General features: G+C 35.7%; 1 protein-coding gene across 5 annotated transcripts in view; it reads left to right on the top strand.

The window, feature by feature from the left end:
* LOC306877233 (glutaminase kidney isoform, mitochondrial-like) overlaps positions 1-16,462 on the top strand; it is a 45,244-nt gene that overhangs the window by 19,507 nt on the left and 9,275 nt on the right. For all 5 annotated transcript variants that reach the window (XM_079428869.1, XM_079428870.1, XM_079428871.1 and 2 more), the window contains exons 6-14: positions 183-346; positions 489-547; positions 9,538-9,570; positions 9,658-9,716; positions 9,830-9,896; positions 10,316-10,366; positions 11,199-11,375; positions 12,326-12,457; positions 14,825-14,917. In XM_079428869.1, coding sequence (XP_079284995.1) covers positions 183-346; positions 489-547; positions 9,538-9,570; positions 9,658-9,716; positions 9,830-9,896; positions 10,316-10,366; positions 11,199-11,375; positions 12,326-12,457; positions 14,825-14,917 — 835 coding nt within the window. The remainder of the gene's footprint in view (positions 1-182; positions 347-488; positions 548-9,537; positions 9,571-9,657; positions 9,717-9,829; positions 9,897-10,315; positions 10,367-11,198; positions 11,376-12,325; positions 12,458-14,824; positions 14,918-16,462) is intronic.

Raw genomic sequence — 16,462 nt, 5'->3', positions numbered from 1 at the left:
AAACAAGAAAATATAACATAAATTTCAATGCCTTTGTGTCTCTTTTTTTAAACATCTTCATATCATGTTAGAGTCACAGTGCGGCTGTTAGGTTCAGCTTTAGGATCATTATTTTTGTTTGTTTGCTTCTATGGACCATAGGATGATGTCTCTGGTTCTGATCTATTTATCCTTTTGCACAGACACACAGTGGGTGACACTAAAGTGCCATTTTGCATGCAGTCGTGCGTTAAGCCGCTCAAGTACGCTATCGCCGTGCATGACCACGGCACTGAATATGTGCACCGATTCATTGGGAAAGAGCCCAGCGGCTTACGCTTCAACAAGCTCTTCCTGGACGAGGAAGGTAAGGATAATAACCATCAGCTTCAGCATGACTGCTTTCTTCTACAATCAGGAAACAGTTTCAGCATTTGTCTTAAGTTTTATCATAATGTGTCCTTTTAAATATGCAACCCAAAGAAATAAGAAATTCTGTTTTTCCACAGATAAACCCCATAATCCAATGGTGAATGCTGGTGCAATCGTGTGTACCTCTCTAATCAAGGTAAGCAGCTTCCACTTGTTTTTATTTCATTTTCATGTTAGACGTTTTTGACTACTCCTCATAACTGTACTCACATTTACCTGATTTGAATTAGCCAGAACAGATATTAATATTTGGCAGTGGCCAGAATATCGTTGCTTAATGTTTTTGAGACACATGCAGTAATCATTATGGCTGTAGTTGTATTTTGAATAAGTTATTGTGATCAGTGCTGCCTAGACTAAGACTAAATGATGATCAGTGTGTTTTGTAGGTGTTCTTGTCTTTTCTCTGTGTTTTATTACTGTACACAGAACACCTACTCAAGGCCTCCACTCTCATTGTAAGCTAAAATGTGTAGAGTTCATCCCGTTTTCAGGACCATTATTGTTAGAAGTCTGTTGGCAATGAATTTTGAGTAAAATTCATTCAGACTTTCTATTATCCACATTTTTTTCCACCCACTGTTGTGGCTTAGGCTGGGTGATAAAACTAAATAAATAGTTTATACAAAAATTGCACAAAAACTATGAACTAAAACACAAAAAATGATCTAATTTACATAACAGAGCCCATTCACTACCTTAAATAATTCGTAAGTGCTTTCGTAATGAGACGTCAAAGATCGTGAGAAGAGCGGCCTATAGAACATAAGTATACTAGAAAGTTGTTTATAAATGTCAGAGTAGCTGGAGGAAAAAATATATATAATCTATTTCATTTCAGTGCCTCTCTGAGTGCTAATTAGGCCCACTTTTTCCAAAAATACAAACAAAACAAAACAAAATACATTATATTTTTTATGATTATTCTTTCAGACTTTTGTTATTTGATTTTAATGTAATATTTTATATACAGTTTTTTTTATAAAAATCTTCGAATTACTTTCAAGACAGAATCTAGGCAGATGTGCGTTGTTGAACACAAGAAAGAGTATTCCATTGTTTTATTTATATGCATCAAAACAGTATGTGGCAATAAACCACAGTATTTTCCTATATATGTATGTGTGTGTGTATATATATACACACACACACACACACATACACACACATACATTTACATACATACATACATACATACATACATATATATATATATATATATATATATATATATATATATATATATTAGTCGTGGTCAGAATTATTGGCACCCTTGGTAAATATGATCAAAGAAGGCTCTGAAAATAAACCTGCATTATTAATCCTTTTGATCTTTTATTTTAAAAAAATCACAAAAATCTAACCTTTCATTGAACTAAAACAATTGAAAATGGGGGAAAATCTCATTATGAAATAAAAAAAATTCTCAAATACACGTTGGACACAATTATTGGTACCCCTAGAAATTCTTATGAGTAAAATATCTCTGAAGTATATTCCCATTCATATTCACAATTTTGAGCACTCCAGGGTGATTATGAACATGAAATTATCCAGCCATGGCTTCCTGTTTCACAGAAATATAAATAGGAGGAAAACAAAGCCCAAATTCCCTTAATCATCCATCACAATGAGAAAAAACAAAAAATATATTTCTGATGTGCAGCAAAAGATAATTGAGCTTCACAAATTAGTGAAGTGGCTTTAAGAAAAGAACTAGAGCAGTGAAAATTCCCATTTCCACCATCAGGGCAATAATTAAGAATTTCCAATCAACATAAAATGTTACGAAACTGCCTGGAAGAGGATGTGTGTCTATATCATCTTAATGCACGGTGAGAAGGAGAGTTTGAGTGGCTAAAGACTCTCCAAGGACCACAGCTGGAGAATTGCAGAAAATAGTTGAGTCTCGGGGTCAGAAAACCTTTTTAAAAAATTGTCAAATAGCACCTACATCACCACATGGTGTTAGGGAGGGTTTCAAGAAAAATTCTCCTCACTCATCCAAAAACAAACTCCAGCATATTCAGTTATCAGACACGACTGGAACTTCAAATGGGACTGGCTTCTATACTCAGATGAAACCAAAAAATTAGTTTTTTAGCAGCAAACACTCAAGATGGGTTTGGTGAACACAGGGATAAAAAGTACCCCATGTGTACAATGAAATATACTGATACAGTATTTTTGATGTTGTGGGCCTATATTTCTGCTGGAGGTCCTGGACATCTTGTTTAGACACATGGCATCATGGATTCTATCAAATACCAACAGATAAAAAATCAATAAGTGACTGACTCTGTTAGAAATCTTATAACGGGCCATGTTTGGATCTTCCAACCATACGATAATCCAAACACAAACCTCAAAAACAACACAAAAATGGGTCACTGAGCACAAAACCAAGCTTCTGCTGGCCATTCCAGTTCTCTGACCTGAACCCTGTAGAAAATGAGTGAGGTGAACTGAAGAGAAGAAGCACCAACATGGAGCTGGGAATCTGAAGGGTCTGGAGTGATTCTGGATGAAGGAATGGTCTCTGATCTCTAGTCAGGTGTTCTCTAACCTCATCAGGCTTTATAGGAGAAAATTTAGAGCTGTTAAATTGGCAAATGTATTGAATAAAAGGGTGTCGTTAATTGTGGCCAATGTGTATTAGAGAAAAACATTTATTTCATAATGATATTTCCCCCTATTTTAAATTCTTATTATCCGATGAAAGGTTCAATTTTTGTGAATTTTTTAAATAAAAGATCAAAAGGAATAACAATGCAGATTAATTTTCACAGCCTCCTTTGATCATATTTAACAACGGTGCCAATAATTCGGACCACGACTATATATATATATATATACATATATATATATATATATATATATATATATATATATATATATATATATATATATATATATATTAAAACATTTTAATATATAAAAGTCTTAAACAAGATGCAAACAAATCATTTAATCAAAGTTGTGAAATTGTGTCCAATGTCATTTTTACTAAAGCTATTTAAACTTAAGCTACTTTTACTACTTAAACACTTTTAGCAAACTTGGCGTTAAAGTCAATATGATATTCACAAAGTTGCTTGATTTTACATCGCAGAAAAAATCATTGCAAATATGTTGTGAATATTGGTTATATTACCCAACACTACTTGTGCCTTATTAAAAAAAAATGTTTTTGCTATAAGCCTTTGTAGTGGTTTCATGAAGCCTTGCTGGTATTTCTTGGAGTTGTTTGCACCTTTTGGTTGTGTTTGTGTGCTACAGTGGATTCACCTTGGTCTTTTATGTGTATTAATCCATGTGCAAACACACAAGACAAGAAAAAAACTCCAGCTGGGGTAATGGTGGTTTTGTAATGTAGATGTAGATGCTGTAGATTCACAGGTTCTTATTGCCTTATGCACAGTTTACACTGTAATATATGCTCACAGTTGAGCCCTTGTTTACGTATGCATGTGTGCGTGTTATGCAGAATGATAATTTCTAAACAAAACACACAAACAAACGCACATACACATTTCTAGGATGAAGGAACCAATGTCATCCTCTGCATTGACAAGCTCGCATAAGAAAAACAGTTCATATTTTTATGCATTCATAAAGGCTGTCAATTTAACATGTAATTTTAGTGCAATAAATTTTATAACGATGAACTGCTTTTGTCTAGACATTGCAACCGTCACTGATGTTTATCTAGTACTTGCTCACATAGAAAAACACTAGATGGACAAAACAAATGTACCTTGGAGGGATCGACAGACTCGACTGCAAAAGGGAGCGCTGTGGAAAACAAACCAAAAAATATACAGGTACATCTCAAAAATTTAGAGTATCGTGAAAAAGTTTATTTTTTCTTGTAACTTATTTCAAAAAGTGAAACTTTACATGTAATGAATCTAAAATATATGAAAGTAAAACATTTTAAAAGTTTTTTGTTTTAATTTTGATGATTAGAGCTTACAGCTCATGAAAGTCAAAAATCAGTATCTCAAAATATTAGAATATTTACATTTGAGTTTCAATTAATGACCATCCCTACAGTACAAATTCTGCGTATCTCTTGTTATTTGAAACCACAATAATGGGGAAGACTGCTAACTTGGCAATGATCCAGAAGACGAACATTGACGCCCTCTACCAAGAGGGTAAGTCACAGAGGGTCATTACTGAAAGGTGTGGCTGTTTACAGAGTGCTGTATCAAAGCATATTAAATGCAAAGTTGACTGGAAGGAAGAATTTGGGTCGGAAAAGGTGCATCAAGGTCAGTGCATCAAGAGTCACCACGCTCAGACATCTTCAGGAAAAGGGCTACCAAGCCACTTCTGAACCAGAGACAACGTCAGAAGCGTCTTACCTGGGCTGTGGAGAAAAAGAACTGGACTGTTGCTCAGTGGTACAAAGTCCTTTTTGCAGATGAAAGTTACATTTTGCATTTCATTTGGAAATCAAGGTCCCAGAGTCTGGAGGAAGAGTGGAGAGGCACAGAATCCATGTTGCTTGAAGTCCAGTGTGAAGTTTCCACAGTCAGTGATGATTTGGGCTGCCATGTCATCTGCTGGTGTTGGTCCACTGTGTTTTCTGAAGTCCACAGTCAACGCAGCCATCTACCAGGAAGTTTTAGAGCACTTCATGCTTCCTTCTGCTGACAAGCGTAATGGAGATGCTGATTTCATTTTCCAGCAGGACTTGGCACCTGCCCACACTGTCAAAGGTACCAAAAGCTGTTTCAATTACCATGGTGTTACTGTGCTTGATTGGCCAGCAAACTCGCCTGACCTGAGCCCCATAGAGAATCTGTCAAGAGGAAGAGGAGAGACACCACTTTTTGAGATGTACCTGTATTGATGTCTAGAGGCACTTTTTGTAATGTTAATCCAATACTTTAATCTGTCAAATCTTTTATTTATTTAATTTGCAATTGATTAATTTGTTACAAACCATGCAATTAATCTAATTAAAAAGTCAGTTGACAGCCCTAGAATTTATTTCAACCCAGCACCAATCCACACATTAAAAGGATGCACCGTCACTCTGTGTGACGAATGTTGGGCATCCTGTGAAGTTCAACCTCACATCTCCCATCACACCTAAACTCAGCCATTGTGATTGCTCTTCTCATATTGTTCTCCTGTGATATTGGTGTGAAGCAAAATGTCTTTCACCCCTCTGATGTGTTCTGGTAGGTCAGTGCTGAATGTAAGTCGTGCCTGTCGATTTCCTTTGCATCCAAGTAACGCATGTCATCATATCCTCCTATTCCTTCCGAGTTCTTGAGCACTGCCATGAGCGTGTACTAAAAGCGTGTGATATGCTGTTGAAGGCTCTGTGTGCTGTTTTATGTTGTTGCATATTTTGCAGACGTAGGATCTGTGGGATTTTTTGACCACTGCTGCAGGTCAATGACGTTGGTAATTTTTCCTTTCCATTTTTCCTCCCTCCCCATGAACAAGCCTGGATACTAAAATTTCAGTAGTGCCATTGTGTTCCTTATAAGGCGCCGACTGCATAAAATAGAGAATCTGTGCAGGACCAAATGGTCTTTACTGCTGGAAACAACGGAAGCCCATAGAGACCATGTGTTATTATTTTATTTTGCCTTTTTTCCTAAGATCATGGTGCATAAAATACTGATGCATGGCCTTTGTGTGTTTCTGAAGTAAACTGGGTATGCAATACATTCAGCATTTTTTCATACACCTTGTAAGAAATAATGTTCAGCAGGGGTGTAAAAAGTACAGAGAAATAGTTTGCATTCAGTTATGGTTTCTGTGATTTTAATTCAGTAAACTTTTGATAAAACATACTTAAGTGAAATAAAAGTTTCCACATTTAATTGTAATTAAATAGAATAAAGAAATGCAATAAGAAAGAACTTTGTAAAGCAGCCCATTTCATTTTTTTTTTCTGACTTTGTAGTGCTCAAAGACTTACCAGTTGTTTCTATTTTTTTCTATTTGTAATTTTTCAATATTTTCTATAGGGATACACGATATTGGATTTTTGCCGATATGCCGATATTTTTCATCTAATTTTGGCCGATACCGATATATTTCCTTTTGTTTGGAAACAACACCAAATCCTGTGCAGAAATTATAAGCAAAATATTTTTTAATTTTGGTTAGTTTTTAGCAAGAACTTATTTAATAGAATTAAATAAAAGATAATGAAGGTTTTTTGACAGTACATTAAAGCTTTGAAAATAACTATAAATAGACTATTTCAATTGCTGCATTTTCCCCCAGAAAGATGCAGTGTTAACCCTGACATTTTTTGTTTTAAGATTTAAAATTTGTAGATGGTCTAAAACAGGAGTGCCCAATCTTGCTCCTGGCGATCGACTGTCCTGCAAAGTTCAGCTCCAAATCTAATCAAAAAATCATTTAAGTTATAGCTTCTGACCATTAAATCAAAACATACTCATTATTTTATGACATCAATTACTGCTTTGTTTAATCAGAAACACGGTCTAAATGTTATTTGTGTAGGCTATTTTACTTTTAATTTAATTAGAAGTAGGCCAACAGCGCCCCCTACAGATTAAATCTCCTTACCGTCTGGGCGTTAGGACCTGGGGGAGGCTGCGCTTCTGCCACTGAACGTGCTATTACTGTTTATACACCGAAGGCATCATTCTGTATGTGCTTTTTTTTATTAAGTGCAGCGATCTAAATCAGTGAATCTAATTGTCATTCTGACAAAACTTTGCTTCAAGAACGAGCCACACTGCTGACGTCAACTAATCACTAGCACACCCTGAGCATATGTGAGTTAACCCATTCCTCTTATCGGCAAGACATATCGGCATCATTTTTCATATCAGGCCGATGCCGATATTTACATTTAAAGCCATTATCGGCTGATTCCGATATCAGTCCAATAATATCCCTAATTTTTTATGAAAGTGCTTTGAAATGTATATGTATTTTGTAAAAAAAACACAATGCAAATAAATTGGACTCAAACTTTTGAAGTTAGCAGCACTCAAATTCCATTCAACAATGAACAACAATGCTTACAAAAAAACAGAAGCAGAGAGTGTGACATGGGTGTCTTTATAAAGCCACTGGTGCTCATTGGATGTGCTGGAGGTAAATCTAATTATATAATAATTCCAAGTAAAATAGCAGTAAATAATAATTCCAAGGCACTCACATGGTAAGATAAAAAGCCTTCAATGTACTGGGCTTAAATCCTTACAAAATGGTTAAAAATAGATCTACGCGTTTCGCAAAACAGCCTTCTTCAGGACACACATCAATCGCTCAAACAGGTATTCTTGAACTGGTGTTAATTAATGAATCATCAAAAACAGCTGGTTAATTTGTGGGTGTAGCTAAGACTAGCTTCTTAGTACAAAAAAAAATTCAAAGGTGAAAAAATTATTTTAAATAAATAAGTAATTAAATTAATTAATAAAAAAAATATGAGAAAAAAACATATATACACACACATACACGAGAGAGAGAGAGAAAGAAAGAAAAGAAAAAAACACACACATACAACTAATAGTTTTACTGATGTGTCCTCTGGGAAAATATATCCAATTAAGTCTTTTATCAATTGTAATTCCTGGTATGTACATGATTTAAGCCCAGTACATTAAAAGCTTTTTATCTTACCACGTGAGTGCCTTGGAAGTATTTTGTCTATATAATGAACAACAATGATTTTACTTAAAATATTATTACTTTAAGTCAAAGTATACATGCTGAATTTTTAACAGCCATTACAGTTCCAGTTTTCAGTGTCACATTATCCTACAGAAATCTTTTTAATATGCTGATTTGGTGCCTAAGAAACATTTTTTATTATCAATGAAAAATCACTGAAAAGTCTTTTGTTTGTTGAAACGTGGTGCCTAGTATTTCTGTGAAAACTGATAATTTCAGGATTTAATTGAAATTGATTTTTTTTGTGACAGCGTAAAAGTCTTTACCATAGGTTTTGATCAGTTTAATGTATCTATTGTGAGTTAAAAAATTAAAATTACTTTTTCAACAACAACAAAAATCTCACCCAAACTTTTTAATGATGGTGTTTATACGTATACAACAAATGTATTGTCAAGCTTTAATGCAATCATACTTTTTTCCCCCTTTGTAAATGTAATTAGGGAACAATACAGTTTTCCCAAAATAATACATAAATATAGTAATTAAGTGCAATTATTAGAGTACTTTACACCCCTGATGTTCAGCGGTCTTAACAGACTGTCAAACCAACTCATTTTTATGGCAGTAATGCAATCAATCTCAATGGCTCTTAACTCTTTGCAGTAATTTGATTGGTGTCTCCACCAACACTCAGTCTGACAGAAAGTTGTAAGTTAATGGACACTGATCCACACTCACTCAGGAACACATCAACACACAATGCACAGATCCTCCTCACACATCATCTTAAGACGTTACCAACCCTGCTGATTCACATCCACTGTTTTTTGACCCACTTCTGTGTTTGGCCTACAGGTCTTCATGAACATGTTTAACTCCAGTCTTTGCTCTGTAGCGGTTCATCGTCATTGCCTTTGTAGAGCATAACAATACTTTACTGTAGTACACATATTAAATGATAATAATATTCTAACAACAGATTACTAACTGATGATTTTAGCTTTGTACTGGTAATATTAAAGGAATGAAATGATCCATTTCTTTACTGCTAATCCGAGTTAGTTACTGTTCTGATTATTACTTTTAAAATGTGTTTTTATTAGTGCTGTCAAACGATTAATCGTAAAAGTTTTTGTTTACATAATATATGTGTGTGTTCTGTGTATATTTATTATGTATATATAAATACAAACACGTGCATGTATATCTTTTGAAAATATGTACATGTATTTACATGCATATATGTATATTCATATAATTTATATTATTTATAAATATGTTTAATATATAAACATGACATTTTTCTTAAATATATACATGTATGTGTGTGTATTTATATAAACATAATAAATATGCACAGTACACACACATATATTATGTAAATAAAAACCTTTCTTTTAAATGTGATTAATCGTTTGACAGCACTAGTTTTGATCTCTTTTAATGTTATAAAGAGAATATATTTAAATGTCTGTTTTTTTCTTTCCTGTTTTTCAGCAGGGGGCTGGCAATGCTGAGAAGTTTGATTATGTAAGTCATTTATCAAAAGATTACGATACATTTTTTCACAAGAAGTGTTGTTTTTGAGTTTGACCTTTTCGGATTTCTCTCTTGCAGATGATGAACTTCTTGAAGAAGATGGCAGGAAATGAATATGTTGGTTTCAGCAATGCCACGTATGTTGAGCTACCAGTTCTGTAGTTTTGATCAGAATAAATGGTCCTTTTCAGTATGATTTGTGTTGTTGGGTTCGATTGAGGCAACTGATTATTTATGTCAACTGATCTAGATTCCAGTCGGAGCGTGAGTCAGGAGACAGGAATTTCGCTATTGGCTACTACCTGAAAGAAAAGAAGGTTAGTATCTCAGAGAGCTTGTGATTTATTGCACCCAATCATCTCTCTATTTCTTTTCACATATACCCTTCACATTTTACATGCTGTGACATTTTTGGGGCTATTCACACGGAACACGTTTTTGCTTTGAAAAACATGAGACGCAGGCAGTGGAAGGAGGAAAAAACGCAAGGTTCCAAGACGTGTTGAACTTTTAACTTGAGCATTGTGTTTTTAGAATGACGTGTCATGCGTGAAATGCTGCAAAAGATGCAGAGACGCAAACACAATGCTCAAAGATGTCTGTCTAGTGCATGTTTACATAAAACTGAAATTTAGCGCTGTGGAATTGAAAAACATTGTTTTGTGTGAATGGCTCCTTTGTCCATTTACTTACAGAAGTGTTTCCTTGCTTTAATCTAAATTTCTCTTGGATGCAGTGCTTTCCAGATGGGACTGACATGACTGCTGTTCTGGACCTCTACTTTCAGGTGTGTACCAAGATGACTTCCATTTCTGAGTTAGTCAGATTGTAACAAAAAAAAGTTATGAGTCTGTTGCAATGCATTCTGGAATTGTCTTCTGAAATCTTGGCATTGTAACTGCTATACACTACCATTATAAAAACTGTAAAATTTTAAAACTGTAAAAACCAGTAAACTAGTAATTATATAAAAAAAATTATATTAGATTTTTTTTTTCTGAATTGTTTGATTAATTGAAAGTTCTAAAGAACAACTTTTATTTGAAATTTAATTTCAAATAAAAACATTATAAATGTTTTATTTTCACTTAAATACAATAAATACAATGCATCGTCCTTGCTGGGAAAAAAAAAATAATGAAAAAAAAATTAGTATATTAGTATAGTAGGTAGTATATTACCAAATGAATCAATATTTATAGATATCACATCAAAATTGGAATCAAATCAAAGCAAGAGCTTGTTAATCAGAATCACAGAATCTGTAAATCACTGTCGATACACTATAACTGAATGGTTATTGGAGAACATGGAAGCTGATTTGCTGACATGAATGGCCCTGGCTTAGTTTGACATGGCACAAGACTCCTGTCATGTGCCTCTGAGATCATGCGGCATGTGTAATGGGATAGTACCGCTGATGGCTTTCTCTTATACACACACAGACACATACCCACACACTCGTTGTCAAATTCTTAGGGTGTTGTTTTCCGTAAAATCCATGAGGAAAGCTGTCAAATGAAGCATGTTGAAATAAAAACTGTGATTTAATAATAAAACTGGCTTAATAATATTTCTTATTCATATGTGTTTATTTGTGTTTGTGTCCATATGTGCAGCTGTGCTCCATCGAGGTAACGTGTGAGAGCGCTAGCGTCATGGCTGCCACATTGGCCAACGGCGGCTTCTGTCCAATCACAGGCGAGCGTGTGCTGAGCCCAGAGGCCGTGCGAGACACCCTCAGCCTCATGCACTCCTGCGGCATGTATGACTTCTCCGGACAGTTCGCCTTCCATGTAAGTTTTTGTGCATGCAGAATTACACGTATAAACACAGATTCACAGTGATTCACACTTCCTGTTATTTTGAATAACAACAGGAAAGGGAAGGGGAAGGAAGGCCAAGTATTGTGTGGCCAAGTATGGTGACCCATACTCTGAATTTGTACTCATTTAACCCATCCAAGTGTACACACAGTAGTGAACATACACCCAGAGCAGTGGTCAGCCATTGCTGCGGCGCCCAGGGAGCAGTTGGGGGTTTGGTGCCTTGCTCAAGGGTCTCACCTCAGTCGTGGTATTGAGGGTGGAGAGAGTGTTGGTTTTTCACTCCCCCCACCTACAATCCCTGCCAGACCTGAGACTCGAACCCGCAACCTTCGGGTTACAAGTCCAACTCTAAACATTAAGGGAAGTCACTCTAAGTCACTCTAAACATTAAAGGAAACTTTTAAACATCGCCTTCCCTCATTTTTTAATACAAGTTACATAAATCAAATTCCCCTAGCTTTCAGAAATTGAGAACTTAAAAAAATTATATTTTAATTTGTTGAATGGCTTTGTCCAAATGCAAAAAAATGTGTATGCTCTTGATGTCCACAGACACTTTTTAGAGCATACTTGTGTCCATTATTTGTGCAAATTAAAGAACACTAAAATTCAATTTCACTAAACACTTATTATTCTTATAGAGAGATATTATAGGTTATAGGTTATTATTCTGTAGCAGTATTTCAGGATATTTCAGGATAAAAACCTGAGTTATTTCCTGCAATGCAACAAAATTGTGGTTTGCAAACACCCGAAATTTAAAAGCAATTCAAGCTCATTATAGAAAATGAAAATAAACCAGGCTATTTAATCTTAGTGAACCCCACCCAGAATCTTCCAGCCAAACACAACATCTTCAGTTATGGTTATCCTATTTATCTGTATATAATTTTTTAATGTTAATGTATTTTGTTCAGGTGGGTCTTCCAGCCAAGTCAGGTGTGGCTGGAGGTATTCTGCTGGTTGTGCCCAATGTGATGGGCATCGTGTGCTGGTCTCCTCCGTTGGACAAACTTGGCAACAGTGTCCGGGGCATCCAGTTCTGCACGGTATGTCAATGTTCTTGTTTGCAGACACACCTACACACACACAAACCCTTTCATTTCTAATAAAGTTCAACCTATGTACTGGAAATTAGGGAAAACATTTGTTTTAAAGTTCGCCAAGATTGTTAATAAACACTACTGTTCAAATATTCAATATCTATATAAATCCCACATTTTTGACCAGTATTGTAGCTGTTTATATACATGATTCAGTTTAATTATTTACAATTCATTTAAAAAAGGAGTGTAATATTTAAGATTTGTAAGATTTCTACAGTATTTACAGTTAGGTTGAAATACATAAACAGTATATTGAAACATTGTCAAAATATCTTGCAATTTTAATTATTTTGTTAAGCTGTATTACTTGGCCCTAGATGCATATCAGGCATTAATACAAACAATGTTTTGAAATATGCTTTTTGTCATCTATCGTTTGTCTTATCTGTTTGCTGTAGTTTTGATTCTGTGATCCTGTCCCTCATGAGGACCTCTTATCATGTACCTGCGAAATGATCAGAATCTGTCTGTGTTATTTTAGGTCTTTCTGAGAAGCAGCACTTGTTAAAGTCTGAATATCAGTACAGCCTTTCAGACCTTTGTTAAAGGTCAAGGAGTCTATAATTACTCCCCATGTGTCCTAAGGAAATCAGTGCCACCACAATCCATGTCTTTGACTCATTAATGGTGATAGTCTGACTCAGGACGACCCCAGCAAGGGGACCAGAGCTAATTGGTGGAGTTAATTCTTGGGAAGTATGACTAGAATTTTAGATCATTAAAGGGATAGTTCATCCAAAAATGATGCATTTTTGATGCATTCCGAGAGCTCTCTGACAGCAAGGATCCTTAACGGATCAGAAACGTAGCAAGGAGATCGTTAAAATAATCTGTGGTGAACTATCCCTTTAATATGAACAGTATGACAAATTTCTACTGTCTCACGGTCACCCAATCAGTGGTGAATTTAGAGCCACAGTGATATTTGAGGGCCTTGTTTCTGTGATCAGTGTTGCTGTGCCAAAAGAACGGTAACAACTGCCAAGTCAGAAGGTCACAAGACAGGAAATGGACGTAATATTAGACATTCAGACATTCCTGCCAACTCCCTACAAATTCAGGGAGTGTTCTCAATGTATGAACCCTTCCAGTCATAGTTTTTAAGGTGAAGTAGAGTTTCAAGGTTACTGCACATGACAAAAACTTGAGTCAACGTGAAATCAATAGGAACAATTATTATTAAATAATATTACAGTATTTACTATAAATGATTTTTTTTATTACATAAATATACAAATAAACTATTTTAATGAGAATCATCATATTTTAAATTAATATGATTAATGTTATATAAATAATGATTAATAATTAAATTTAGTAGTTCTAGTAATAATAATAATAGTTTAAAATAAAAACATAATAATAATGAAGATGATATAATATCTATAATAAACTAATATAATTGTTAAATAAATGTAAAAATAAACAATAGTAATAATTATAATTAATAATGACAATAAACTGCAACAAGGGCTGTACACAAACATTTTCTTAGCTGAAAGACTAAAACAGAGATGTAGCACTAATTTGCTTCTCTGTTCTCAAGAAAGAAATAAAAAACGAACGTACAAAAACTTTATATACTCAAAAGCTAGATATCTATTAATAGAAAAACATTGGTTGCTCCTAACCTTGAAAACACAATAATATATATTTTAAGTGGAACTTGTACTATTCTATGGTTTAAGACATAACCACATAATTTCATAAACAACAACACATTTAAACCTAGAAATGTCACCTTCAAAGACTGTTGAAACTGATCACATGGTTACATAATTGATCACATAATGTTACAATCTCACTGAACCTGAAAACAGGAACCTGAGAAGTTGAATGACATTGTGAAGGAGGTTCATTTCAGCATTTATCAAGGTATAAAGGACTTTAATAGTTCTGTGTGTGTGTGTGTGTGTGTGTGTGTGTGTGTGTGTGTGGCCTAATGGTTAGAGAGCTGGACTTGTAATCCAAAGGTTGCGGGTTCGAGTCTCCGGCCGGCAGGAATTGTAGGTGGGGGGAGTGAATGTCCAGCGCTCTCTCCACCCTCAATACCACGACTCAGGTGTCCTTGAGCAAGGCACCGAACCCCCAACTGCTCCCCGGGCGCCGCAGCATAAAATGGCTGCCCACTGCTCCGGGTGTATGTTCACGGTGTGTGTGTGTTCACGGCTGTGTGTGTGCACGTTGGATGGGTTAAATGCAGAGCACGAATTCCGAGTATGGGTCACCATACTTGGCTGAATGTCACTTCACACACTTTGAGCCTTTGACCTCTCAGACTGACTCCTGTGGCTTTCTCTCCTGCTGTAGGATCTGGTGTCCTTGTTCAACTTCCACAACTACGACAACCTGAGGCACTTCGCTAAGAAGCATGATCCTCGCAGAGAGGGAGGGGAACAGCGGGTGAGTGCCTTCTTCCATTTGCCCGCCAGCCTTGCCCTCCCCAAGTGCCCCATCGATGCATTACACCATGTCTTGTATGAATAAATGCACGTAATAATTTACTCAAGATTCTGAAGCTGAGAAAATTCAGCAGAGGAAGCTTATTTCCACTAAACGCCTGGTATAAGGCCTGTAGTCAGCTGTATACAATCACGCCCCCTGCAGGAGAATTTTGACACTACATGCCTAATTAGGTAGCTACTTTACAACCCAGAGTGTAGCTGGTTTTGTTGCTGTTTTTGATGTGCTGTGTCAGCACCAGTGTTGGGCAAGTTACTCTGAAAATGTAATTAAATGACTGATTACTGATTACTCCTTTTAAAAGTAATTACGTTACTGTTCTGATTACTTTATTTCAAAAGTAATTAGTTACATTACTAGTTACGTTACTTTTGTTTTTCTGTGGCTACATCCATGAAATTTACATGAAATCCCAGCATAAACGCTCCCGATAAATATTTGTTATTAAAGCATCAACATTCACAAAACACTGTTATTTTTAACTAAAGCAAGCATAGGCTGCTGCGTGCATGGTTTGGCATGGCAGAATGCCAGCAAATGGCGCTGCTTTTATAATCTCTTAAAAGATCTCAGTTCATCGCAATCTCACAAAGCAATGAATAAATGTTATATAATAATAATGTTATAATGAGAGGATTCGTGAGCACGCACATTTCAGCACTGCACTCCTGACTGGCCATTGCGTTCCAGAAATCAATATTGCGCAACGCAGCAAACATGTGTTATAGCCTAAATAAAAACTCTGCCTATGCTTGCGCCTGTTAATCATTTTTATTTTCTATTAGTCCTTGTTGCTTTTGTGCAATAGATGAATAACAGTGTATTTGTTTTAGATATTTTATGTTTAGATATGTCTATTTTGCGGGAGTCCTGTGAATCATTTTATTCTCCCGCATCCCGCACACACTCGAGGCTAGTGTCTACCCGCCCGCCTCAGCACTCGCCCATCTTGTCCCTCGCCACGCTCTGTTGCGTCGGGTTTCGTGGCAGTGCAGGTCTTTAATCCACTGGCTCTGGACTCTGCAGTGCATGTGCTACACCCTTTTTACAATCTAGATTATAAAACACTGCATTCTGTCAGTAATCTTACACGGCAGTAGCGTATAGAGACTTCGGCTTGTAACTATACTCGGTTTGTAATTTATACTGAGTTAAATTAACTAAAGTAATTAAATTACAGTGACGCGTTACTAAGTAATGCGTTACTGCCCAACACTGGTCAGCGCAGCTAAATCAGCGAGTAAAGAGCAGCGGTTGATTCATAATCAAAGTTCTCAGCTGTGCATGAGATTCTAATTTTGCATGTCGATTGCCATCTCTTGTTAGTTTTATGCTGTTTTATCCTAAATTTTAGTTTTGCTTGCTTCAGTCTGCATTTTCAGATTTGTAATGAGAAGGCCCAGATGGAATCTATAGACTTTTCCCACATTTCGAATAATCTGTGCAATGGATGTAAAGATGGTAAAAGTGCATACTCTTATCTAC

Source organism: Barbus barbus (assembly GCF_936440315.1).
Source record: "Barbus barbus genome assembly, chromosome: 11".
In the NCBI taxonomy this organism is placed as follows: Eukaryota; Metazoa; Chordata; class Actinopteri; order Cypriniformes; family Cyprinidae; genus Barbus; species Barbus barbus.
Note: the sequence above shows the minus strand (reverse complement) of the source record. Positions and strands in the feature narration are given on the sequence as shown.